This window comes from Pollicipes pollicipes, unplaced genomic scaffold (genome assembly GCF_011947565.3).
Source record: "Pollicipes pollicipes isolate AB1234 unplaced genomic scaffold, Ppol_2.1 Scaffold_7261;HRSCAF=8764_pilon_pilon_pilon, whole genome shotgun sequence".
NCBI lineage: Eukaryota > Metazoa > Arthropoda > Thecostraca > Pollicipedomorpha > Pollicipedidae > Pollicipes > Pollicipes pollicipes.
The window spans coordinates 56697234-56724835 of record NW_023597054.1 but is presented as its reverse complement, the minus strand read 5'-3'; the positions used below and the strand labels follow the sequence as shown (position 1 = coordinate 56724835).

Below are 27602 nucleotides of genomic sequence, written 5' to 3'. Positions count from 1 at the left end.
ACACTAAAAACGTGCCCTAGCCTCTCTGTTGTCACGGCAACCGCGTTTTTTAAGGAACACTGCATGACGATCCACGGCCGGCCCTGGCGGCGACCAACAAATCTGCCGATGGCTTGCAGCAGGCCGGTGCTGTAACATTAACGGAGATTCGCATCATGAATGCAAACTCAGAACACACAAAAATGCATGTCAATCCGCACGAAGTTATGTCAGGAACATGCTTGTGTAAATTTCGTGTCGCTAAATGACATGAATTCGTGAATATGGGGATGCAAAGCCAACAATCTGCGATTTTCGGGAAAACTGATCTTGGACCTGGCGTAATGGAGTCAGCAAGCACTCACTGGAACCAAGTCTTTTTCCGCGAGGCTCTACCGTTCTTAGTTTGGAAACGGCAGGGAGCGATCGACCCCCTGCGCCTACCAGTCCACGTTATGAGAAGAGACCGATCAGGGCGAGTTAAGCCGTGACAAGACCATTCTGTCTGACTCATGACTCATTAAGTCATTGAACTCAGAGCATAAGGTGTCCGAGCCAAAATGCACTGAAGTTGGTCAGCCAGGAAACAAAATTGGTCCCGCAGTGTTAATCAGCCTGCCCTGATACAGGCAAGCCTATTGGTGTTATGTATTTTGGTGAGGTGGTGGCATGATTAAAGCAACTAATGATCAGAAATTATGAAGACCAGGCATCAGAAATTAAAGAAATGATCACGATCAGTTCAAGCCCCGGGTACGGTTGGTACTCCCGCACCGGCAAGACGCTGCTTGAAAAGCAAAGTTTGGGAGCAAACTTTGAAACGCAGTGTGCAAACGCAGTTTGGGAGCAAACTTTGAAACGCAGTTTCAGTGCGTGTTTTTTCCTTCTCTCGCCTTGGAGGAATTTGAAAAGATAAGGTGCACGAGAAAATGATACACTTGTTTCAAAAGCGAGGAAATAACTTGAGTAGCGGAAAATGATACCCAACCATTTGTCACAAAATAACACCTGACCTTGACGTGCCCGTACGTAGCCTCACACAAGACAACTAAATTACTTGTATTGAGTTTGACGATAGTTTGTCGAAGTACTCATCGATTTCGAGATGCCATTCACAACTCGACTTGATGCATTTCTTGAAACTTTCTGCAGTTACTGAGTTTGTTTTGACCGAAAACCATAACCTGAATGTATTGTTTCTTTCAGGACCTTCACAAGACATATCTAGATGCATATGTACCCGAGGGAAAGCAAACTAGCGCCATAAGCTACATATTTTGGATCATCAGCGCAGTGCCGGACCGTGATGGAAGTGACGTCGGAATTGTTAAAGTCGTTTCATTTAGATCCTAGCTTCTCGCTATTGACGGTGCGATCGTCTGTGCTTTGCATGGAGCTGTTCAATTTGCTTGACATACATGAAGCATCGGCAATTAATGGTGAGCCTTTTCATATATCGCAGGCAAGCTTCTTTCATCAGTGAATGAACCTCTGGGCGGTGCTCTTCTTTTCGGTGCAGCGTTGCCTTTACGTGTGATCGCTTCACAATCTACCATGCACGTATGCCAGTATATGAGTATGATGTACCAGTATACCGGTGTACCAATACCGGTACACGTGTAAGATGTTTGACTCATTTGTTTTCCTGCAGCGAAGCGCAGAAGTGCAGTTTAAGAAGACTTCTTGGGATCTCTTGGTCGATGAGGATTAAATCCCAAATGCTGCTTTCTCCTTGCGTTTGGGACACTTAATTCTGACATACGAAGAAACAAAAGAAAAATAATTTGTTAAAATCTTCGTTATGTCTGTGTTCTTTGAGTTTTTCTTGAGCATGGTGCCCAACGTTCGAAGCACTTTCGGTCAAATTGGGGGAGCTGAGCTCCACGTTGAGTGTTAAAGCGCTCCAGGTGAATATGGCCGCACACCTTTGGCTTGGAATCAGAACTACACCATCTTTATCCGTTGAAAACAAATCCAGCCTAACAAGCGTAAAAATGCCGCACTTAAAAATCCATAAAAATTACTTTCGTAACAACTGTCAACAAGTACTTCGTCACGCAGGCAGACTCGTGCTTGGTGAAACATTGATTCCCTATTACGCTCATTTTTACCATGCATTTTGTATATCCGCGTGTAAGGAGAGCAGGGGAGAGGGAGGAGAGGGCAAAGCTCTTGAAAATACTTCAGGTGAACATTATACTATACCTTGGTAGGCTACTTGCACTTTTGCTGACTGGCACGGGCCTTCGAATTCTTCACTTGTCGCTGGTGCCGTTGGTTATTACGGCGCACTCACCTGCTGAGGTTTTACGGAGTCGCCTGCCTCTCGCCCTGGCAGACAGGGCGGGTACCACGGAAAATCGAACACCGCATCTCTGGTTTTCCAGATGCGCAGCTTAGCCACACTTAAGGTGCCCCTTTTCTTTATCGATTCGGAAAGAGTTCACTGCCAAGGGGGTGGGGACAATGCGTAATCAACCTCTTAGTGCGCGCAAGTGTGCGCATACGTGTCTGTGTACACCAATACACAGATAACGAAATTTATATGTAACTCCTGCGCGAAACCCATTTTGCTAGCTAGTTTTATCGATGTTAGTACTAATGACTGGGACTTTACGTCTAGCCCACTGTCAGGATCATTGCAATCCGGATGCCTACGTATCAAGTTCATGTGGTATGCAATGGTGGCGCGGCAGGGACTCAAACCCAAGGTCGACAGGTCCGGAGCAAAGCAATCTAACTACTATACCACCGCCGCCCAAGCCATTTTCATTAGATTCACCAAGGACCAAGGGTATTATATATTCAAAGAGGTGAATTATGTAACTGTGAGTAACAACGTGTTGTTAGACATCATCTTTTGGCGGCGCTAACCACCTTCCTTTGATCCGAAGCTGAGATCAGTTGGGTTGGGTAACCCATGCACAAGCTCAACCGTTGTCTCTACGACGTGCATGCGACCCGCCAAATCTACGCCAAGGTTTTGCCTACAGATGTGATTTTCTGTTCGTGGCTGCGCAGCTGCACAGACCTGAGCCACGGCCAGCTGTACGACCTGTTTGAGCTCTTCGACGTCGACCGCTCCGGCGAGATCGACTTCGACGAGTTCTACCTCGTGATTGCCATCCTCGTGGCCGTTAAGGCAAGCACGTGACCGTCGTGATCGTGAAACATTGCAATGAAGTGTCTCTGCAGCATCGCCAGCGCTAGGAGCAGATCACTTCCACGCAGCAATAGTGTCCAGGGCCGCGCCAGCCGAGACGCTGCGCACGTCATCCAAATATGGGATGGAAATCATGAGTTTAAATAATGCTCTTCCGGGTTTTAATGACTGAGATTGATATTGTGACTACATTAGGCGGTCATCTTTGATGTCAAGTTTTATCGCCCCAATTTTTCATTTATAGCGAGCTGCCTTAGCAAACAGTCTGTCAGTAATTTGCGACATGCAGCGTGACAGGCAAACGTTTATGCACTTTATCACCTGAGAATGAAACAATGCAATCACTTAGACATAAACTTCAACAGATCATACCTCGTTCTAGCTGCATTCTCTCAACCGTACCATCGCGTAGCAACAAACGGGAACAACGGCAGAAAACGGCAACATGACCATTACAACAGCAAATACAAAAATGATGCCAACGGGGCAAAAACGCATTTGGCTAAATGCGCTGTATTGTCTATAACATGGCTCTTGATAAGCTCTTAATCCTCGCCCTCCGGGCGTTTTCACCTTTTTTTCTACCAGGGGACGCTCAGAGCCCCTCCCTTTGATCTCAAAACCATACAGGCCCCTTGGAAAACGTCATTGGAAAGCTGTTGTAAAATTCCATTAGGCAGGTGTACGCAAAAAGATGAATGTGCACTAATAGACTAAACCAGGTCAAAAGGGTTAAATTAGCCCTTTATGGGCCGTTGATTTAATCTCAAGGATTAGTAAGCTTAACGAGGTAGCAGCGTCACGCATGCACTCGCCTTATCCCTTATGTAGAGTCCGTCTGTAATAAGTAACTTACCCCGACAGGACAACGTGGAGAAGGAATTCATCTACCGGCATTCACGCGCCGTCTTCAACATCATGGACTTCGACCAGTCGGGCACGGTGTCAGCTGAGGAATTCGAGAGAATAGGCTTCCTCTTCAACTTCTACAGTACCGCCATCCGGTCAATCTTCAAGGAGTTCGACGTGTCGGGAGATTCGGAGCTGGATTTCAAGGAGTTTAAGGTGGGGATGACAGCAAGAGACCAGTGCTTGCCGTTCCGAGATCAATGACAGCTCCGTGGTGAGCTGACGCTATACCCAGCTGTGTGCTTCACACGCAGGGCGGAGGACGGTCCGTCGCACGACAGCCGGGCTTTTTCCTGCCTGCTGTCTCCGTTGGCTGCCAGCCATACTGAGAGGCACCCGATGAGAGGCAAGTCACAAGTACTTGACACTGTCCTGATTCGAGGCTAGAGGATGCAGGGTTGAGGGGACCGATGAGCTGGTATGATCCGTGATGTTATTTTGGGGTTCAAACCGTGAAAGCAAGAGCATCGGAGCCGTCACCGGGTTTAGTGCGTTGGCCCATCCCCCCCCCCCCCGCACTGCCGATATCCCACTGGACACACAACTGTTATCGTGCTGGAAAAACGCAGGTCAGTAATGATATTGAAAAATATTCTTCCTTGCGATGGACAGCACGATAGTCCTAGTGGCTTCTACTGATGTTAGATTCTTGCCGTTGAGACTTCCAATGTATTTGATTCAAAAAGGTTTATGGCTGGAAGATCGGCGAGCCATGGTAATCAAGGACCTCGCATAACGTGAAAGGTAGGCAGCATTTCAAATGGTGTCGCAAAACGATCCAGATGATTGCTACATGAAACAGCTGAGCTGAAATAGGTTCTCCACACTTTTAGAGGACCCAAGTCCCAAAAGCTTTCAACAGTCCATAAAATGGCAATGGTTTTTCACGCACCATGCTGTCCCGAGAGTTAACGATTTCCAAAACATCCACATCACTCAAGCTAACCTAACCTAAACTAACCTAACCTAGCCTGACTCAACCTACCTTAACCTGCAATCAGCTATCAGCTATCACTATCAGCGAGTTGAGATACCACGGAAGAGCCGTTGTGATGTTCGGATGGTTCCAGTCGTTATGGTTCCGTCGTTATTCTCGCAGTGTGTTCTGAAAGTAATGGCCCCTGGGACGGGCAAAGGGAACCGGGAGACAGCGAATAACAGGGTCACTTAACGGCCAAGGGCGGCCAAAACAGGCAGTTTTGGCGAAATCACGAGATTTTGTGCTCATTTGAAGGTGCATGACATATTTTTTGTTAACTTTTTACGGAACTCAGAAAATATTCCCGGTTTTTTTCACACGCGCGCCGATGGCCATTTAGGTCAGATGAAGAGACGTCATGTAAACAGACAACTGTGGCCCAGTCGGGCAAATCTACCTGCGAATAAGTATGCTTCATGCAAATCTCTTCACGTTTGTAATACCTGCCAGGGAAATCACCTGACATTTGAGCCGTACAGGTCAAATAAAAAAGTATGCGTGGTATGACATCGTGACGAGAATGTTAGGGTAGGTACACGGTAATAATATCAACATCTGAGCACCCAAGTACAAAACACGGACTTCATTATGTGGGGCCCATCTAGGCTGCCCACTAACACATCCCAGTGTGCTGCGGTGTTGGATGCAGTTCTTGTATACTGCTGCTAGATGCATTTCCAGCGCCCACAATGATGGTGGGCAAAGTATGAACCTGCATGTCCATAGGTATCAGTTGTAAAGAAGAAGCTCACCAAAGGTCAAGGATGACCACCATACATTAATGGCTGCCCGCGCCAACGCATGTAGGTAGACAAGTGAAGGCACACATAAAAAGGCAAGCATGCACGGATCTGTCACCATCGCTTCTGATATTTGTGCAACATTTGTCAGCCACACACGCCTTTGTGCATCCTGTGTTGTCACCTCTACCGTCCAGAGACTGTTTCCCGTTGTCCCATGTTTGGGCCGAATGTAAGCACTGACGAGATAAACAGCGTTAGGTGCAACGCTGGCTCGCAAGCGGCTAGCATCCTGCGCACGTGTCCACAGGTTCTGGTCCCGTCAATATGTTTTTTGTTTTTGCTATCACAAGTCCACCACTGTATGCCGACAGCTATTCGCAATGGCGTGCATCGACCAGCAGCGTGCCATCTGGCTGAGTGAGCAGCGCAAACAGCTCCACAGGAAGCAGCTCAAGTTCTTAAGCGACAACAGAGAGATGCTGCTGTTCCACCTGAGCAACAGACCGAGTCAGGCGGCCCTTCTGGCCTCCCCCCACGGTGTGGAAACGGAGGCGCCCACAGGACGTTAGGTCCAGTGGGCTGCTACAGTGAGTGAAGCAGGATTGCTACTATTTAAAGTCGGGTGGAGGCTGAGCCGAAAGGGTTGACCTGGTAGGGGGGGGGGAGGGGGGCTCGGACCACTCCAAAACCATGTTCAGTGGCTCCCGTGGAGTGAGGCCGCTTTTGGGCCTCAGCGCGGTGCACGCCTGGCAAACACGTCGTAATTATTTGTTTGATTCAGCTTCAGCGGCATTCCTTCCGCTCCACATCCACCGCACATACTGCTGATTTCAAGCCTGGTCCGACCGAGATGTGGCGTCGATTGCACGGCCGTTATAGTCAATACCGACGATCCTTTTTAGCACGCACCAATTCGCTCACACTCCACCCAGCACAATTTTTCGTACACATCGGGCCTGTGTTAACGCACAACGATCTGATCCATCCCAGAACCAGTTCCAGCTTCACCCAGGACCGAGCACTAGACTAATGTTCTGAGGCCGGCGGTGATGTCCAGCTGTAGCCTATGGCTGACCTGCACCGCGTGCGTTGAACACCGCTGGCTGAGCAAAGCTGGCGGTATGCTGTTCGCTGTTCCAGCTGGAGAACGATAAAAACACAGTTGCGGCAAGGCGACAGCCGCGGCCGCAGAGCTGAAGGAGTACGATGAAGGGAGCACCAGGCGCAGGCGCAGCACGGAGACCAGACTGGTGCCGGACTCTGTCTCCGACAATCCCTCCAAAAGCCGCTGGCAAGACATTCGCGTACTCTCCATTCGCGCGTCAGTGCTGTTGTGATGGATGAAGCAGACGGTGTTCGAGAAAGAAATGACATGGGTGCAAGTCAAATACCCTGTAGGACGTACGTTATGCTGTGCCGGGCACAAACCCGAATTGCGATGATCTGACTTGTGCCGGACGACCAACCGAAGGTGTCACCAAACTATTCTAGTAACCTGCCATCCATCCGGGGCATTTAGTGTAGTAATATATATATATATATATATATATATATATATATATATATATATATATATATATGAATCATACATATTGACATTACACATTGCAGGAACGTCTGTTCCGCTGCCCATTACATACCGTCATCACTGTACCCAGTATGGGCACCGAAAATAAAAACGAGCCGTGGTAAGCCATGGGCAACCCGCACTTTGTGTCTGTCTGGTCCCGGTAGCCGTCTAGTATGGCCGGTGCTTCCGCTATCCCAAGTCGTCAGCAGCAGCATGCCAGTCTCAGGCGTTTGTGAGCAAATGGATGCGTCGTTTTCTTCGTCCATTTCCCGACTAACCACATCATGTAACAGTCTGAATCAGCCACATACAATCCATTCTATTCCTCAAATAATACAAGTATTACATCACACATCCCATTAAACAATCTATCGTCTGTTGGAATCACGCACCGATCAATCTAAAATAAAATACACCAGGAATGATTCGTTGACACATCGGTCGCCACGGCGTCATTGCGCTATGCATTACAACGCACGCACACACAGAGTAGGTACAGCAAACATATAAACATATTTACTCCTTGCTGGCTTGCAGCTTGTCAGCATAGTGACATTTCGAACACTATTACCATTGCCGCCTACGCAATCCGTTTCGAACTTCACCTTTATTAGCCTGAAAACGCTGAGAGCAAGCCTTTTCCAAACAGATATCTCACACATGATCTACCATGGCACCAGCCGGGCCGAACCACTCCGAGACGCTCGCCTCACGCGCCTAGTGGCGGCTGGCAGAGGCTGCGGTTCTACCGCCAGCCACGGGGCGGCGCCACCGCCTCAGTTGTTGTCGGCCGTGCTCTTGTTCTCGCGCGGGTAGAATTCGGCGATGGTACTGGCCGGGATCCGCTTGAGCATCTCCTTGGGGAAGATGCGCAGCAGCTGCCAGCCGATGTCCAGCGACTCGAACACCGAGCGGTTCTCGTAGTTACCTTGAGGTGGAGGACGCCATGAGATCAATTATTCACGAACGGTCGACTTCCGTGTCGGGATCACGCCCTTCTCACTACGAGTTGATGGCACACTTTCAACGAAATGCCCAAATCACAAGAAAGTTGCAATGATGACTACAACCAATTCGCAGACAAGAATATTTCTGCATCAACAACATATGCCCTCCACTGGACTAAGCTGTCATGTTCAAATCGCCTTCAAATGGGAAAAACGCCAGTAATGTAGATCTAGTTTGATCCTTCCTTATTCAACCATTCCAGCGCACACTGGTCAGATGCGGCCCTGTTCATGCCACCACCGGCGCTCGGCAGGCTCATAGCCAGCTCACCCTGGGTGATGAAGTGCTTCTCGAACTTGGTGAGGAACTCGAGGTAGAGCAGATCGTCGGGCGTCAGCGCCTCCTCACCCACCACCGCCTTCATCGCCTGCACATCCTTGCCGATGGCGTAGCACGCGTACTACAACACGCCACAGCCGCATCAGTAGGCACACCCCACACGACGCACCGGTGAGACGCATCAGCACACTCTGCCGCTGGCGTGCAGCGGGGAGCACGCACACAGTCCAGGGGACCTGCGAAGTCGCAGACGTCCTGACGAACGCCGCGACGGTATGACTCATGACAAACACACCGTCAGCCACCCCTAGATGTGCCAGGGCACTCCAAACTATCAAAATACAGAACCCTCCCCCAGCCGTCCACAGACATACCCCGGGGCCGACCCGTGACGGGCGCCCCATTGGCCAGCGGTCGCAATGTGTCCGCCGCAGAGGGGCGCGGCGGCTGGGCCGCGTGCTGTCAGAGGGATGCGGGCCCTGGTGCGGACCGGGTTGGCGGCACCCACCAGCTGGTTGGAGACGTCGGCGTGGTCCTTGCGCGTCATGCCCTCGCCGATGGCCGACTTCATGAGACGGCTGAGCGACGGCAGCACGTTGATGGGCGGGTAGATCTGCCTGTTGTGCAGCTGCCGGTCCACGTAGATCTGGCCCTCGGTGATGTAGCCCGTCAGATCGGGGATTGGGTGAGTGATGTCTGCAACGGCGCCACGCACCGTCAGCGCACCGAGCGCGCCGGACACGGCACAGCAGCAGCTACCGCACAGCGCCGACCACGGGTACACCGCCCAACTTCCAACGGAGACTGCGCGCGCTGATGACGGTGGCTAACATATTGCCAGCTTTCAGCGGGTCTAAAAACGCATGCTTGGCCGTCCGCCCGGGATACTGATCCACGTCAAGACAACAGCTGACATCGACGTGCCATTGACAACAGATGGCATCTCACACGCACCGCGTCCGAGTTCCCTCCTTTAACTGGCCCACCAGCGGGCGTGGCGCGAGCGACGGGCCGGCCGCCACTCACCGTCGTTGGGCATGGTGAGGATGGGGATCTGCGTGATGGAGCCGTTGCGGCCCTCCACGCGGCCGGCGCGCTCGTAGATGGTGGCCAGATCGGTGTACATGTAGCCGGGGAAGCCGCGCCGGCCGGGCACCTCCTCGCGCGCGGCCGACACCTCACGCAGCGCCTCGGCGTACGACGTCATGTCCGTCAGGATGACCAGCACGTGCTTCTCGCACTGGTAGGCGAGGAACTCGGCCGTGGTGAGCGCCAGCCGCGGCGTGATGATGCGCTCGATGGTCGGGTCGTTGGCCAGGTTGAGGAACAGGCACACGTTCTCCATGCTGCCGTTCTCCTGCGGGAGCCGATGGAACGGTACAGGCCGGCCGCAGAGATCGCACACCAAATTCATCCTCTTCTTGCGTGGGCCTACAGGGCTTCAGAGTCCAGATATAAAGCAGCCAAGCGATGTAAAACAAACAGTAGACATACGCCAAAAAGTAAGAAGCAGGGTAAGCTTCATTTTTATTCACTCCTCCACAAAAATAGCAATAGCTCATCGGCAGGGCATTGATCAATCCCGTACCCTCGTGCGACCCAGCTCTGAACCTGAAAAGACCCGACCGCCGCAATCAGCGCGCGGCTTACCTCGAAGTCCTGCTTGAAGAAGCGAGCCGCCTCCATGTTCACACCCATGGCGGCGAACACGATGGCGAAGTTGTCGCTGTGGTCGTCCATCACCGACTTGTTGGGCAGCTTCACCAGGCCACCCTGTCTGCAGATCTGGGCGGCGATCTATGGGGCCGACCGGGCCGAGTTAGGGCGTGCGCGGCCGGCGGCGTGACGACAAACCGACGGCTGTCTGCAGCGGTGGGGGCCGCTCTGGAGCGTGCCTCTCGTCTGTCCCAGTCTGTGCCGACAAGGCACGCCCGATTCGACCATGCGCCAATACGGTGCTTAGAGACTGGAAGTTGGCACGATGCCAGGAACGGCTGTGGCTTTTTGTAGTGTTATGCAGGGCTGGAAACATTCAACGTACCCGTTTTGGCACAGACGCTGTGAAATGCGACAAAGCGGCAAACATCTATCACATGGGAGAGCATCTTGCATGCCAGCAAAATATTTTCAGTGTTAATGGTACTACATGTCATCATATTACAAGATGTAAGTCAGTATACAAGGTATTATACATGCATTTACCCATGTACATACTATGCAGCATATATATATATATATATATATATATATATATATATATATATATATGCATGCTGACTTGACTGCACATTGACTCTGCAAGTTGACTATTGTGAAAACGTACGACAGCCGAGACAACAAAAGCACACATGCAACGAGGAACAACAGGTCCAACAACAAGTGTTGCTATCAAAGTATGAAGACCCTGAGGTTGAACACACTGCGACGTGTTGGGAATATCTGAAGCACGCCAAAAGGCGAAGGCCACACAATCCCCCGTGCTCAGGTGTTTCTCAGCGCGGGTTTTCCCTCCAAGTCTAGCTGTTGAGCCCCGCTGGGTGGCGATATCCCGGCACTGCCAGGCGGGCGACTGCGGCTGGCCCGTACGCTGGCACACGCCACTCACCTCGTTATGGGGCAGACCGGCCGCCGAGAAGATGGGGATCTTCTGTCCACGGGCGATCGAGTTCATGACGTCGATGGCCGAGATGCCCGTCTGGATCATCTCCTCCGGGTAGATGCGCGACCACGGGTTGATGGGCTGGCCTGGAGAGCGGCACCGGTCAGCGTTACGTCGCTCGGCTGGTTCGCTGAGATAGCGTGAGATCGGGCAGCGACTGTGATGTAAGCTCAGGACCATCAAGTCAAACCGAGGCGAGTGACAGTCCTCTCATCGCAATAGTAGAGGGGAGGAAGTTAGCCTGTGTCGCATCCGCATGGGTCACACCAACGGGACACACGGGTTTCTCCTCTCAGCAGGGTAAACGCAGAAATGTCCTCCCTTTGATCACGCGCTGTCCGTCGCTCATGCCCTGGTGTACTGTTCGCACCTTGCTCCGGACCGCTGTCGTCACTTTGATCGTCACATGCAACGCAGACTATCCTTGTGATCACTCATAGGCAGGGACCCTACAATCGACGTGAGAGCAGTCCCTGTATTTCTTAACGACATTGACTGCACGACCATTCACTCACCTCAAAAGCATCTTCTGACGCTGCACGACCCTGGCTGAAAGAATCCTACAGTACTTACTTTGCACTCCGCGTGATGTGACCGTTCATTTCGCACAGCTTGTTTTTGTTTTAACACGTTTCGGGAATCTTCAACATCGACCTTATTTGAAACAACACGACATAGTTTTGTACAGCCATAGTCAGACAGGAGCGGTCGCCCAGCCATCGATACCAGGGCAGCAGCTGGGTCGGCGCAGCCCTTACCCTGGATGTCGAGGAAGTCCTCAGCCAGCACGGGCGGCCCCTTGTCGATGGGCTTGCCGGAACCGTTGAAGACGCGACCCAACATGTCCTCGGAGACGGGCGTGCGCAGGATATCGCCCGTGAACTCGCAGATGGTGTTCTTGGCGTCGATGCCCGACGTACCCTCAAACACCTGTCAGGAAGTGCCCTGGAGGTGAGGCGGCAGGCAAGAGAGAGCCCAAAGACGGAGAACGGACGACACCTCGAGCGAGACCCGATGGGTGGCGTACAATGCCACAGAAAACAAAACCATTAGTGGCGTCCTCTGCCTCCTCTGCCTCCCGCACACCATCGCTTTAGGGCGCAAGAGGACAGATCTAAGAGTTTTGCATGACCATGGAAATCCAGCATGTTGTCAAAAAACCCAATAACCACTACTGCTGCCATTTAGACCAGGAGGCAGGTAACAATGAGGCCACAGCTGAACTGCACCTGTGCAATTTATTTGGCAACTGGTGTCTTAACTGACCTGCACAACGGCCTTGGAGCCGCTGACTTCCAGCACTTGACCCTGCCGGTCAGTGCCATCCCCCAGCGTCAGGTTCACGATCTCGCCGAACTTGGGGAACTTGACGCCATCAAGGATCACCAGGGGACCATTCACACCTGACACTGTCTTGTAGGCTGGAAACAAGGACCCATGTCAGCAATATTTCTGTTTTGAAGGGTGGCCACATATGAACTGCCCATGAACAGCCTGGAGGAAATCAATGGAGCTGTGATGAGGAGAATGCTGTCTAGTATAGTATCAGAGTGTATGTGCAGAGCAACCCAGAATGTTCAATTGTACATAATATAACATAGAATCTTGGCTAGATTTATTAACTCCAGACTAGCTATCTGCTCACATCTCCCTAACTTTCATCACCATACCTGTGGATGTTAAGACATTAACATCTAAGTTTAAAGGTACTGTGCATGCTCATAACAAAAACTGCAAATTGCTGTTCACCATGTGTACAGCATGACATGAAATGTCAAGAATTACAATAAAAGCATATATTCTTTGCCATCCCAGTTGCTGCAAATCCTCCCTTATCCTTAGCAGGTGGCTGGTCAGCCAATGTCTGTAAGAACTTAAGAAAGATCCTGTTAACAGGTCAGCCAGAGGATGCTGTAAGCAGGCAAGAGGGTGACCAGAAGTGATCCCATGACATCTTTGATATATGCTATACCTTGTATGACTGATAAAAAGTGATATTCAGTCAGGTTTACAAAACTCAGTGGATGTGCCATGTAGTAATATGTACACCTTCACAAGATCTGCCTGCAAGAGGTGCAACATCCCTGTCTTGGTCAAAGACTACCTTAGATACTGCTCATACAAGACAGCAGCTGATAGAAAAAGCTTCTGCCAGTTGGTTTGCGGTACCATTAAAACTGGCTGTGGAAAACAGCTGCTGAAAATAGCAATTGCACAAACCCGCATAAAATTGTTGTTGGGGCTCCTGTCAAGGTTGCTTCAATGCTTGCAGTTAGCTACTGGCTGGCATGGCCTATAGTTGATGGCAGTGGCCACTCAAGGTCAGATGAGGTCAAATGGCAGGGCAGACCATGCTGATCATTGCAGGATGTTAAAATTATCCACAAAAATATCCAGCTTGACTGGAATTTTAGGATCTGTTGATGGAGCACAGGCTGATGCATCAACTCCTTCTTATTGTGGCCGCTAGTCCCAAAAATCGATCCAATCAAATATTGTACTAATTTTATTTTGAAAAGTTGGGCGCTCGCGATAATTGAAAGGGGCTCGAATCCGTCCGCTGAAAAGGAAACACTTCTAGGAAACTAAAAACCTAAGTCCAAAGTGTAAGCTACCCTTGGTGCTGACGGGGGCACAAAGGTTTTTACCCTCAGCGCTGGGGGGTGCGTCAAATAGAAAGGATTCACTTACTTAGACGAGGCTGGGAAATGTAATCTCTTGTTACAGCCATAGTGTGTTCGGCCCTCGCCTGTTGTGATGTTAAGGTGGCCGGCATTTTGAATTGCTATCAATGACACTACTTGAACAAAAACAACTGCACCACGAGCAAATGTCGGGCGAAATTTAACACCGACAAGCCAGCACTCCACGCATAACACGACCGCGATCCACCGTCCCCACTATCGAGCCGCAGCTTTGATACGAGGCCTTCGCTGGGGTTGTTGTCAATCAGGTGATTCGGCGTGAGACGTTTGGCTGTACTTCAATAAATATATTGCGTTTACTTAAAACGTAAGTAAGCACCTAAGAAGCTTACAGTGCGACTCAAATTTGATGCTTTAATTTATAATTTTAGAAACTGGCTTTCTAATTTATACATTGACCACAAATTTTTGAGGACCTGAAGTACGTCCATTCCGATTTTACGCCGGCCGTTTCAGTAGTAGAATACAAAACACGGTTTAGTATTTTGAATATGTTTTAGTAAATATCTCATCCTTTTCATAAATAATAGTATATTTAGTGCCGAAATAGAGAAAATATAGGCCAAAACAGCAGAATATCTAGGTTTATCTAACTTAGCGACGCAAATGATCTGTCCCATTTTTGTAAAGAACATAGAATTTTGGAAGGGTTTGAGACAGATACGCCTCGGAAGTGGCAAAACAGCAGTACCTAAATTTCTGGCGCGTAATGCAAATTTGACCCGATTGGGAGTGCGGAGAACAGCTGGGGACTGCGGTGTCGAGCGCGCCTGTCTACTCTTTATTCATTTTGGTGGCTGTTCTGGCGCGTAGCTCTCCCTGGGAGCTTTTGGGCGCGTTGACGCGAAGCGTGCAGATCTAACATTCTTGGCTGCTTGGTTACTATATATAGCTTGATTTATTCTGACTTGAAGCATTCCCATTAAGTTAGAGCAGTCCGAAAGGGCTGGTACATTAAAGGGATTCGTGTATATCTTCAGCCTGAAGCGGGCCAGAAGCGGCACTTGCTGTTGAAACTCATGGCTGTGTGATACTGCTGGGTACATTGATATAAATTTATTCAATCATTTGGTGTCTATTTGCACAGCTGGAAGCACAGAATATTCATTGGCCTCCCCTTTGCAACTGGGGCAGCAATGAGTTCATCAGATGATGAAAGGTTTGTGTTTCCACTTATCACATTACTTTAATGCAGGTAGATGGTGAGATTGTTTATTGAAAGCTATTGTGTCATATTGTTGTGGTGTGATTTTAGTATTTCTTTGTCCATATGCTGCTCAGTGGTTTTCCCTGAAGCATTATCCCTGTGTTTTTAAATTAGAAAACTGTTGACTTTTTTCTTTGATTCTAACCTAGTGAAATCAAGCCACTGAACAGCATCAATTCATGTGATATGCTTGACAGAAATGATCATCTGCTTTCCAGGATATGTTAATCATTACATGACTGTCATCATATGACATTTCATGAAATCCTCAGTAGTTCAATTCCTATAAAACTGTCCTAAATGGCCAGGGGTAAGCTAGGGAGAGATTCAAGCTCTAGATAGATGGAATTGTTTTCCTGCTCTTGCTATTTTAAGCCATTTTTTCTGCTCATACACACTACTTTGACAGCTGAATTGGTATATCAAATGCATTCTGATTTGATACTGTATCTGTAGACAACTGGTTATCTTCAAAAATTAATAGGCTACACACTTGCATGATATGAGGTGAACTGAAGTAGAGAAAATTATTTTCATGGCATGATCAATCCTGAAATAGACTGAACTGAATGAACTCAGGATCAACATATCAGCATCAATTTGGAAGACATGCCCTCCACCTTTCTGCTTGGTTGTTTGCTCTATGCATCATGTGTTCTGGCATCTCAACCAGGCAGTAACCTGTCATAAGTATATTTAACTGAGTTTTTTAAGTCTTATGTCCAGTGCCTATTGACTCCACGGATCCTGTTAGTCTGGTATGCATTCATTTTCTGGTTTCCATATCAGTAAGCTCACTCTTACATCAGTTGTATGTTATGACATGTTATCATTCAGTTTTCTCCCCAAACACAAACAACACACAACATATTTTAGTTATGACTGGGTTTGTTCCATGTACAAACTTGATTGAAATAAAAAATTGTGACCCTCATTTCAGATTTAGTCAAAATATGTCTTTCCAGTTGTCTGATGTTGTGAACCTGGGTCACTAATTTTTTGCTTGATTTGAGTGTCTGATCACTAGTCTGAGCCTGAGGCTAGGGCCCTGAGATGCTATGGTGTATGAGATTACCCATGGCCCATGATCTTTCATCCATCCATCATTCATTTATTTTCATGCTGTAAAAAATGGTAAAAGTAAAAACCTATATGCTATCCAACTAGCTATATGCAGCTTGGGTTGTTCATGCAATGATATTAAATCACATCAGGACTTCAGGTTGTCTTTTCTGCTTTTTGTACCTTTTGCTCACATAACTTTGCACTGTGTATCATCACATGTTGGTGATAAACATGCACAATTTTTGTTGACTGAGTAATTGCTCATAGCCTGCTCTTCTGAAATTATATTCCTAACAAGGTATTTGTGTATGAGGGTTCCCGCTCATAGTAATGCAACAGAGCATGATAAGTACTAAAATGTTCACCAACATTTTATAAAACCTAGAGCTTTACTAAAGTTTTGCAGAAAGTTGGATATGCAGTGAACTTTGTGGCCAGAAGTGCCCATAGCTTTGTATAAGTCCTGTTGGTATTTTCTGTAGGAAATTTTTGGTTAGGGCATCAATTTTAACCACTTATAGGGAATGTCTCCCTTTTGAAGGTCTTAAAGGAAACATCAGATGTGATGAAACAAGCTCACTTATAACTATCCGGATACTTTCAAGCAGAAAAGATTGCTATAGACACCATAAATGCTCTAGTAAATATGGCCCTCGATGCGTCGTTGTTTAAATGCGTCATCGTGCCTTGCACAACGCTGATTGAGAGCCAGCTGACGGCCGTTTTATCTGAAAATCGTGCTCACGAACGCCAGATATGAACGAGTCGATCGTCGTACCTTTCAGGCCTTGATCGCTGCATGGCTTATGAGGATTTGAATGACGTTATTATGACGTCATGACTGCCGAGGTGACTGAAATACTCTCCCTGGAATACTCACCCCATTTTCGCGGGCGTATAGCTCAGAAACCAGAGGGGTTTAGGTCTTAAGGTGGGCAGGGCTGTTTACCTCACCGAAAGATGTTCAAAATGGCTATTTGGGTTCAAGACCCCCTGTAAATGCGGAACACTTCCTTTGAGGGTTTTCCGGAATGATTTCTGAACAATGCAACGTAGCCACACGGACCTTTTCCTATTTCCTGGCAATTTCTGTTTCTTCGGCATATAAAGTCATGCACACCGCTATAGATTTGCTGAACTTTAGAAGGTCAAATTGAGAGTCACTGAACTTAAGAAGGTCAAAGGCAGGCCGTGGTAGTCAGCGGGCAATTAATTCGGAGTCTTTCAAGCTAATGCGACAATAACCTTGTACAAAATCATACAACTTTTAGCTGGCTTCTTAGACAGTCTGGCTAAATATAGATGCTCAGATTAAATATTAGGATAACGATTTCCATTGACCTCGGGTGATGTGCGACGGTTGGATCAAGGTCAAAACCAAACAACTGGAAGACTGCCGTCATGAGGAAGTTTTTTTTCGTTCGGAATTCCGTACAGATACCTTTGAAGATATTGAAGCAAACATCAGATTTAGTGAAAGCAACTCATAACTATTGATATACTTTTAAGTGAAAAATTTCTCTGGACAAGGCAATTACTTTTTTTAGTATATGTGCTCCTCAATAAGTTATTGTTTGATTGTGTCACTGTATCTTGTACAACATTGATTGAAGGCCACTTGAGGGCCATTATATCTGAAAATCGTGCTCACGAGCGCCGGATGTGAAATGAACGAGTGGACAGCTACCTTTGTCTTGACCTTGAACGCCGCGTGGCCAGCCGAATGACAGGATTTCAATGGCATTGGAACGTCGTGGATGGCTGGGTAGCATTGAAATGATTTGCGCGAAATAATCTGCACATATTGAGAAGGGTGGGGCTGCCAGCTGCACTAAGTGATCTTCAAGATGGCAATTTCAGTTCAAACCCGATGCAAATGTGGAACACTCACTTTAACGGAAGTCGGCATGTTTGTTAATTGGGCTTCATGAAGGCCAGGGGCCACTGATCTAAAATGACCTCGATCAATATTTTGCTTTGAGGAACATGGCGCCTTGGGTGATTCTTGAAACATATTTTGAATTCAGATATGAAGACAGTCCTTATGTTTTTGGTCATTTTGACCTACTCAAGGTTAAATATGGTCACGGGTCTAATATGAAAATGAGCGACATTTTCCTTAGAAAAAGCATTCGGACTAAGACTTGATGCGTTAGAAGGTCTGAGAGCGTTTTAGACACCGATCTCGGGTTTGGCTGGGTCTGACCATATTTGACCCACAGGCCATGACTTAGAGGCCTAAAACCTTGTCGCACGTGAGGTTGCACAGAGCCACACCTGGTTTATGAATTTGGTGTGTCTACCTCCCTTGGTTTTGTATATCTCGTGGTGAAGTAGGGTTAAGTCGAACCTGATCCGCATCTGGCGCGTCATATTGCACTAGCTGCCGAGGCGCATGCTAAGACTGTGTAATGGATATCTGGGCATACATGCGGTCCTTTGCATGAGGTGTATCATGTAAAAATAAACCAAAACGCTCTATTATGATGCTGGTATTGATTCGCTCTGTTTAAAACTGGGCATAATCTCCTTGATTGTGTTCCGACTATAGGCAAAGATCAGCAGCAACAGGCATTTTCTCCATAAAAGGGACGACCTTTGTGCCAGTCCTTACTTGATGGCTGCGTGCAAGTACCATTTCTGACCTTATCAGTACGGCGTCCACTTCAGCAGGCCACCAGACCATGTTGGCCATGCTCAGGCTGGGTTGTGCCGTCTCTCCAGCAGTGAGCAGTGTGCCAGCACCAGCCGGGGCAGCAAGAGGCGGCGCTCGATGTCCAGCCACTCGTGCGGCCGGTGGCGGGTGGACACCGAGTCCCTCACCGAAGACATGCTGGGCGATGTGGGACTGTCGCTGATGGACGACTCGAGCGGCCTGCCCACGCCGCCAGACAGCCAGGCGGGCACCACACCGGCGCTGGTGAGACGCAGCGGACCAGCACAGCGCCGGCCACTCGCGGCCAGCCAAACCCAGTCCTGCTGAGGTCCAGCCGCGCCGCCCCAGCGCTATTGAGGCACAGTCAGACTACTTCAGCCTCGTTGAAACGCTGCTAGATCGCCGGTAGACCGTTAGATCGCCTTTCGGAACAGATCGACAGCGGCGTACCGCCCAAGATCCTGTGTATTGCTGAAAACTGCTCTCTGCGGTTCTCTTACACACCAAATTTACTCGTGCGATTTTTAGGGAAATCATAGCAACGACCAGGGGGTAAAATCCTCAAAAACCTTTGAGAAGTCACATAACAAGGGTGTCTTGGGGCTTGTAAATGAAGGGAAGCAGCACACATGACATTGGCTAAAAAGCCAACGTCAAGTATGCTGCCTTTTCCAACTTGTAATACTTTCCCATCTGTTGATGATGGTTATCTCATCCCCTTCTGGTCGGTCACTGCCCTCTGACCCCGCATGCCCTGCCATATCAGACCTCAGAGTCTAAGCCCATCCCCGAATGGTTGCTGTTCTGTGCCCTTGTAGTCTGACTGACAGAGGGTGACCTGGTCGTCACACGACACGTTAGGCTATATATATATATATATATATATATATATATATATATATATATATATATATCAATACACAGATGAACTTACGGCATAAGTCCAGTAGTCGTGCTGCCATCAAAATGCGAATTATTGTGCCATTCTGGCGTTCTGCTTAGCGATTTTTCGTGGAATCGGTCGCCAGCCCGACGCAACCCAACCCAGCTGACTTACCGGCGTATGAGCAACCGTGCTCGGGCTGGTGTGGACAAAGACAATGACCAAAAACCGGCTAGTCTGGAGTACGAGCCAATGAAAAGGCGACCAGCGTACCACGAGGGGTACGGGTTTCAACTTGTGCAACCACTCCGCCTGGCGAGCAGCGTGCGGCCAAATACCGAACGGGGTTGATAAGCGATCTGTGCAGAGAGTGAAAATAAGTGTGGAACGATAGACCCTCCTTATGTAACCGTTGGAGTCTATAAGGTTTGCCATGGTGTAGGTCTACAGAAGTGACGCATCGGCCTCTGTTTTGAACATGTACATGATTATTTCTTTGGGATACCCGGGTGAACTGTGATTGCATTGTGATCGTAGTTTAACTGCGGTATGTGAGCCATACTGTTCGTGTTGACGCGTCGGCGCATGCCTGCGCATTAATGCATGCATTTTCACTTGCAGAAGCCGCCAGCCGACGCTTACCTAGATCCTTATTCTGTGATGGCCGAGAGCTACGTGCCCGAGGGCTTTCTAGTGTTTAAGCGACGAAACCGGGCAGGCGATCGGCTTTATGGTAAGACGAGACTCCCGTTGACTAACATTCCCGAATACTAGTACATACTCATATGATGTTGCTGACATTAATACGTTTTTGTGGAAGACATTTTGCTTTTGAGCAACACCATGCTTCACTAGATACCAAGCTTCATGTATGTCTTCAACTGGTTCTGTTCGGTTGTATTTGGATGTCCATCGGATTGCCAAGTTATTACGTTCAAAAGGCTCCTCTCGTTGTTACAGTCCATCGCAAGATCTGCATTGTAAGCTAGGCATGTTCCACCGCTTAGCTGCAGGGAGCAGAGCGCTGTCGTTACGTGTCCGTCCCCAGTGAGGGACCGTTCCCCTTATGTCGCCCGCAACGTCCATAAACTCAACTCATGCATGTGGCGTTCGCCCGCCGTCCCGGCAGATCCGTTCTGTCGCCTGTCGGACGAGATCATGCTCAAGATATTCGGCCTGCTGTCCAAGTCGATGCTGGTGCGGTGCGGCCGCGTCTGCCGGCGCTGGCGGCAGCTGGCGTTCGACGAGACGCTGTGGCGGCGCGTGGAGGCGGCCGGCCGCACCCTGCCGGCCGGCGGCCTGGGCCGCCTGCTGCAGCGCGGCGTCCGGCTACTGCGGCTTACCCGGGCGGAGGTGCGGCGCCGGACCGGTCCTGCTGGCGGCGCCACCGTCGCACTGGGCTCGGCCTTGCTCTCGGCACGCCTTACACACACCACGCCGTGTTGTATTCAAGGCGGAGGCGCTCTACAGACTCGGTCACGCTGGTTTGCCACCGTCGTATCGCGTGTTTCAGTAGCATTGGCACAATGCATCCTGTGCAGAATCATGAACACGGCCCCTGCGACATAACTTGCAATGCCGTAACGAATATCGAGGCGTCACAGTGTTTGGTGCAGTGTGTATGCATTACAGCATGCATCGATATTGCAGATATCCACGCCTATCTTCAGCGAACCTCTGAATCGGCTGAAAGGCATGCCCTTCGTCTCGAAGCTGGTGTTCCTGGACCTGAGCATGGCTGTCGTCTCCTGCCGAAGGTCAGTTGTGTGTGGACAGGATGGTGTGAAAAGGCGACCCGCCAATCGGATTCGACATACGAAACGAAATTTCGTGGCAAAAACCGAAGCTGAGTATGGTTGAGGTGTTGAAAACACAGCGGCAGTTGCAGCGGCCCGCACCGACCGCCGCTGAAAGGCGCCAGTGTTTGCACCCGGCCGTACAGGCTTCACCAACTGATGGGGAACGCAGGGTGGCTACACTTTTTCGTAACATCCGATCGTGTCTGCCAAATGTGCCGAAATTTGCACCGCGCGGTTTCGAAGCTTCGTTAACATTCGGTGAGAATGTTAGCCTTATAGAAACATAGTTTGTAGTGCTTTGGCTTTAGTCAGAGCGCCAACTAGTAACTTGTCATTCTACACAAGCGCGCATGGCATGTTGTTTTTACCATGCATGTTGTTAATTTTGCTTTTACCTTTCCACGAATCTCAACTTAAATGTGTTTCGAAAGTATTTTAAAACATTAACCAACACATTCCATGTTATGAAGGGTGCGTTGCTTCCGCTCCCAACTCCTCCCTTGGAATAAACCATCAGTCAGTCAGGAGACATTGATGCTGTTGGGTAGCTTGCTACCCCACAGACTGCAGATTATCGCTCGGGCGCCCCGTGAAGAGCTATTCGGTTACCCGCCCGGTCGGCCCGTAGCCTGGACCCGATGTCCCTCTTAAGGGTGACTGGCCCCATCCCTCTGTTCCGCACCGGGTGGCAAATTTCTGAGAGGGATTTTCCGCTCGACTGCGGACGCTGCCGCCATCTCATGGATGCTTCATGAACTACCCAAAATGGGTCCGCCGATGTCGAAACAGCAAGCACGCAGTGTGTGTTTGCCAGTTGTTTGGCAGGAATTGTATAAAAATGATTATCTGAACAGGTCAGTTGACTCCGTTTTTCAAGCTTGATGTTAACAACGTATTATATGGTAAGGTATAATAATTCTGCAACTGCAACATGACAGACCATAAGAGGAACTTGGAGCCAACAAAATTAGTCATCCGTCCATACCAAGCTGGAATGTGCACGTAGTGGGTGGGGCAAAGTAAATGGCACATGCGATATCCTGAGTTCTTCAACCCACTTTTTTAGCAGAAATTGTGCAATCTTTGCGATATGTAACAGACATTGCAATTAGCTATATTTGGTGACAAGGGCGCAGTCACCTCTATGCGAGGTCCAGATGTGATCGAGGTCCGGTGCCTGGGTCTGTACTCCTTACTTTCATATTCTCCGTTGGCTTAAGGTTAGCAATGCACCCATCAGGTATCAGAAGGCGCATACCTTTTTCGAATGTTGTCCATATTTTTCAAGGTTTTAGAGGAAAGTATTTTTTCATCAATTTCCGAACTTCGTCGAGCTCATGGCAAAACGTTTCTGCCGCAGTGTTCAATATGTTTACAAGGAAGACAACTGGTGCTGCGTGGGATGAGCCAGGCGATTGGTAGTAGCGTGAAAATGCGGTAGTCGCCGATCATCACCGTTTTTGAAAACGCCGAGTAAATTTTAAAACATTGCTCCAAATTTGTATGAGGTTTTGGTGTGTTCAAGGCACGTTGCGGATTATTCGGCGCAGGTAGCAGCTTTCCAGACACGGCAATCGTCCTTCTTAACAATGCTGCGCGGGCTTTGTGGCAGTTGCGGTGAGTTACTTTATCTTCTTCAGAATGCGAGAAGCTATACATATTCCTAGTTATTACGGAAATAACACTTGTAATCAAATAGCCTGAGAATAGCGCTATAAACGAGCACGTGAATACAAGTAATCAACTTAAACCCACGGACAGATATGCAAGAACACCATGAGAAAGATCCAAAACATGAGCACCTAACAAAAGTTAGCTCAGCACGCACCCAGCATTGCCACGGGCCGCCTCTCGAGGAATTGAAAAACCACAAGTGAGTGCTGCCATGCAAACGCTCCGTGACGCAATGAAAGGCGTATTGAGGAGCACATTTTATTACATAGAGCCGCTTTTTCTATTAAAAGCATATCAACAATTACAAGCGAGTTTATTGCATCATATCTGACTGCTTGGGTGTCTTGAAATCGGGATCCTTCGCTTTAATATAGCTGGTGCTAATGTGAAAGCACAAATATGTTAGCTGCGCCCAAGCCAAAGCTGCTGTGCATTGATCAATTCTTTGGATAGCCCGCCTTTCATGAGAGTTTTGCAGGCGGAGGCAGATTGAAAAAGCAATCTCGACATCTTACAAACACACTTCTGAAATTGGCGGCAATGAACCCGACCAAGGCTATAACAACGATTCGAACATATAAAAACGACAATAACGACGTATCACATTAACAAGACACATAGAAACAGGAGAGGCTGGTTATGCGTGACAATTTCGGCCGGCGAAATTCACCAATGCGCAGTGGTCTACGGTTTCGGTATCAGTGATCATTGTTCAGAAAAAACAAATATTTCGGTTGGACATTGGCCACAGTGATCAGAAATAAACTCATCTGTTTCCATGGCCCGACAGGCCACTTCATCTTGTATTGGAGATCGGTTTCAGAGATGACGTTATCCGCTTTCCGGTCGATTTCTGGTCTAGTGGTGGGTGGGGCGGTTTTGAGATTCGTTAGTGGGCGGCGACCTACACATTCACCTGCACCAGACACTTGATATAGCCATTGTGTGCTCTGGTTCCTGATGTCTAGCATCAGTCCCGAAAAAAGAACGAGTGGATACATCGTTAGCGTACTAGCGTACACCGATCCAAACTTATGTCTGTACGATTGTCCGCGTTTCCTGTTCTTCCCCGCCAGTACCTGTTAGTGCCGCGTCTTTGCTACGCCAGGTCGCCGAGATGGGGCTCAGATTTCCAGTTCGTTCTTCATTCTTTTGCGAGTCCAAAACTTTGCTTTTACGCCTTAATGTGATCCGTAATCCGTTCATGTAATCCCTAATCGTAATCCGTAATCCGTACTTAGGTAAATCAGTGATGGTTTTCAGGCCGGGATCGCTCAAGTTAAAATAAGCGTTTGATTCAAACCACACTCACAAATCATAGCTAAATCACAAATCGGACGACGCGCACCATCGCTCGTGACCTCATGACCGAGGTATAGTTTTCGTAAGACCTCTACCATGGCATCACTCGCTTTTGTCTCGGAGGGCCAGTTTAACGATAAAACAAATCCCGTCGGGGCCCGTTTGTATTTTACCCCTTCGTGGTGAGTGTTAGCAAATAATCTTATCTTTTGTCTAAAGCTGTGGTCATAGCCTATTTTTAAGTTAGTAAATTATACTTATACTTACAGTATAAGGATACAAATACAATCTGTTTGTTTGTGTGTTAGTGGGTGTGCCTAAGTAAAGGAGCATTTGAATCCGTCTTAAACATGCTTTCTTTGAGGTGCCGGGATGAAATGGGCGCGTGGTGTATTTTTGCTGATGATGAAAGTAATTGTATTTAGTGTTTGCCTGTACACCGGCATGAAGCAGTGCTGTGTCGAAGAAGAGTGTTGATATATCTGGTCTTGATCATCAAGTGTTGTGACCACGCCTTGTTCGAGCATGATGGTGATGCGAGGCTTTCAGTTGGCCTTTTGTGCTTTGATCATTATTCCCGCTAGTTTTGGCCTTTCGGAGTCGCGCAAGTCAGTTCACGAGCCTTTAATAACTTCCGAAGGTCCCGGACCCGTTAGGCGCAAAGAACTGTTTCCAGAGACGAAAGAACTCTTGGACAAGTTAGAGAAGGCCACGTCAGTGAAGGACGTCGAAAATATTGCTCTCGACGACGACTCGTTTGAGCTGGTGGACTTTGGGAAAACGAACGGACCCACCGACGAACCAACGTCAAAGTCCTCTCCCACAAAAGCGGGATCGTCATGTCAAGCAGCTCCAAAGCAAGACGGCACTTCCTCGACGGACCGGTCTGATGAATTACCTCCTGCCACGACTGAATTACCTTCGGCCACGACTGAAACCGGGCCATCTCAGCAGGAAGATGGTAGCTTAAGTTCAAATGAGAACACCGAAAATAAGATAAATCCTATATCATCAAATGAGGAAGCACTGCGTGGTAAAGCTTCAACCAAAGGCCTCCCAGACAGTGAAACAGCTTCCGCTGACGCAGCCGACCAGGACTCGCCGGCAGACGAAGGCACAGTAAAGCCGGGCTCTCTCGGGGCGGCCGTGGAGCGGCGAATGCAGGACCCGTTCCTCCGAACATTCTGTTCCCCTCCCAACGGACACCAGTGATCCGAAGAAGAAACGGAGGAAAAAGAAGGCACGGGAAGAGCCGGCAGCGCCGACAAAGGAGCAACTGGAGGAGACATACAAGTATGAGGTGCTGGCGCCACCTGATAACAGTCCTGTCCAGTTGGACCTGCCGGCCACACCGACGGCGCAAGGCGAAGAACACCTGTCGCAGCACGTGCCGCTCTCCCTCTACTGCGACGCCTGCATGGCTATCGCTTTCCAGCTCCACCTGGCCTTCAGCAAGTTCTACAGCCAGGTGACGAGGCGGCCGCCGACAGAGAGCGAGATCTACCACTTGGTGGATGAGTCGTGCCAACGCAGCCGCTTCCAGGAGTACGGCATGATGGAGGTGCACGGTCATCGACACATCACCGGCCCTGGCTGCAACGAGCTGGAGGCCGAGGGCGGCGTCAAGCACTCGCGCGGCCCCTGGCCCCGCCGGCTGGCCGACCGCTGTCTCGAGGTGACCGAGGACGTTGGCGAGATGACGATCCACGCTGCCTGGCTGCGCGCGGACCGCGACCCGGAGCTGCTCAAGACGTTCATGTGCTTCAGCGCGGCTCCGCGCGACTACTGCGAGCGATACGGCCACATAGACGCGGCCGCTGAGACCGCCGCCCGCCGCCGCCGCCAACAGGCCGCGTCCGGCGAGCCCGGGGCCGAGACGACCGTGGCGGAGGCGGACCACCAGGTGAAGCTCGAGGCTGGCAACGCGTCCCGAGACGAGCTCTGAACGCTGGGGACTCTCGTCAGTGGCGAGCTCTGAGCTCAGACCGAAGACGGTCTCTGAGCCGTTCCCGACCAGAGGCGAGCTCTGAGCCCTACATCGATCGAAACCTACTCTGAGCCATACCTCGGTCGGGGCGAGCTCTGAGAACTCCCCGACAAGGGACGAGCTCTGGGCGCCACCCTGAGCGAGGTAGTGGGCTGGGCGTTACCTCGGTGCCATCCAAGTGGATAGGCCTAGATGTTTCCGTGCGCATGGTATACATGGTTCAGATTGTGGAATGGAAAATGTTGGCGTGGGAGACAGACGTCACCGAATGAATATTGCACTTGAACGTACAAGACCCATACGATGCTCCCACGGCTGTTGCCAGGACGAACCGGCGCTGAGGCAAATTATCTGGTATGTTCGCGTCTTGTTGTCCATGAACGACGACCCAAACGAGCACCCCAGCTTGATACATTTCGCAACTTGGTCACTGCGCGTAGGTTTATTTTGTAAAAATAAAACCCTAGATGGTAAGTTGTACTTATGTTAGTAAGTACTCATGTTGATCTGGAATAAGCGATATGTGGTAGTGGTATGGGTACCACATCTTTGTTATACAGCCTAAAATCAATAAACGATGCTTGCGGATGCATCCGTCTGGTTGACTGACTGAGCTAACTCATAGTTTGCTTACATTGTCCCCCGCCACCGAAAGTTGTAGTGCGAAATGAATGCGCCCATCCATTTTTTTCTGGAGTTGACTCCTTGACCGTTCCGTGAATACTATTTCTTCCCAGCTGTACGTTTGGCACCGATTTGGACTCTGCCTGAAGGTTCCAGCAAAATAAGCCGGAAAGTTGACATTCTTTTGCGCATTCTTTGCACGTGTGCAGTGTGCACTAGGTGGGTCTGCTCAGTTGCAATGAAAGTGAAGATGTGGAGCGTTGTTATCAGGAGAGACATGACTGTCGGTGGTGTTTGTCAATATCTTTCGGGGTTAAGCTCACATCGGAGTACATCTTCAAGAAGACGCCCAGAAGGGCGCACAACTACTATGTTTGAGTCAGGATGTTACAAGTGGCATAATTGAGGATA

At 49.2% G+C, this 27602-nt stretch overlaps 3 protein-coding genes across 4 annotated transcripts in view; 2 read left to right on the top strand and 1 right to left on the bottom strand.

Annotated features, from left to right (window-relative positions):
* The window catches only part of LOC119111902 (V-type proton ATPase subunit B), a 34580-nt gene extending 20347 nt beyond the window's left edge, over positions 1-14233 (bottom strand). The window contains exons 1-9 of one of the 2 annotated variants that reach the window (XM_037235773.1): positions 13981-14228; positions 12556-12710; positions 12048-12219; positions 11236-11375; positions 10281-10427; positions 9657-9987; positions 9139-9326; positions 8622-8751; positions 7643-8271 (exon numbers count right to left, since the gene is read on the bottom strand). In XM_037235773.1, coding sequence (XP_037091668.1) covers positions 8120-8271; positions 8622-8751; positions 9139-9326; positions 9657-9987; positions 10281-10427; positions 11236-11375; positions 12048-12219; positions 12556-12710; positions 13981-14065 — 1500 coding nt within the window. In that variant the 5' untranslated portion in view covers positions 14066-14228 and the 3' untranslated portion in view covers positions 7643-8119. Of the gene's footprint in view, positions 1-7642; positions 8272-8621; positions 8752-9138; positions 9327-9656; positions 9988-10280; positions 10428-11235; positions 11376-12047; positions 12220-12555; positions 12711-13980 lie in introns of those variants that run through there. The other variant, XM_037235772.1, reaches the window with a different exon arrangement.
* LOC119111903 (EF-hand calcium-binding domain-containing protein 9) lies at positions 977-7118 on the top strand. Its single transcript, XM_037235774.1, has 6 exons — positions 977-1004; positions 1186-1418; positions 2973-3121; positions 4007-4207; positions 6145-6360; positions 6914-7118. The coding sequence occupies exons 2-5, from the start codon at positions 1286-1288 to the stop codon at positions 6340-6342; spliced, it is 681 nt and encodes a 226-aa protein (XP_037091669.1). The 5' UTR covers positions 977-1004; positions 1186-1285; the 3' UTR covers positions 6343-6360; positions 6914-7118.
* A 534-nt stretch (positions 14234-14767) lies between the features above and the next one.
* Skp2 (S-phase kinase-associated protein 2) overlaps positions 14768-27602 on the top strand; it is a 17928-nt gene continuing 5093 nt past the window's right edge. Inside the window, exons 1-6 of the mRNA XM_037235457.1 lie at positions 14768-15153; positions 18991-19186; positions 20427-20538; positions 20935-21066; positions 21123-21158; positions 21456-21562. Of these exons, the coding sequence (XP_037091352.1) occupies positions 15131-15153; positions 18991-19186; positions 20427-20538; positions 20935-21066; positions 21123-21158; positions 21456-21562 (606 nt within the window). The 5' untranslated portion in view covers positions 14768-15130. The remainder of the gene's footprint in view (positions 15154-18990; positions 19187-20426; positions 20539-20934; positions 21067-21122; positions 21159-21455; positions 21563-27602) is intronic.

Coding starts and splice junctions, on each gene's coding strand:
- LOC119111903 (XM_037235774.1), top strand. CDS start 1,286: ATGGAAGTGACGTCGGAATTGTTAAAGTCGTTTCATTTAGATCCTAGC. Junction 1,419..2,972: donor TGAAGCATCGGCAATTAATG/GTGAGCCTTTTC, acceptor TTTTGCCTACAG/ATGTGATTTTCTGTTCGTGG. Junction 3,122..4,006: donor CCATCCTCGTGGCCGTTAAG/GCAAGCACGTGA, acceptor TTACCCCGACAG/GACAACGTGGAGAAGGAATT.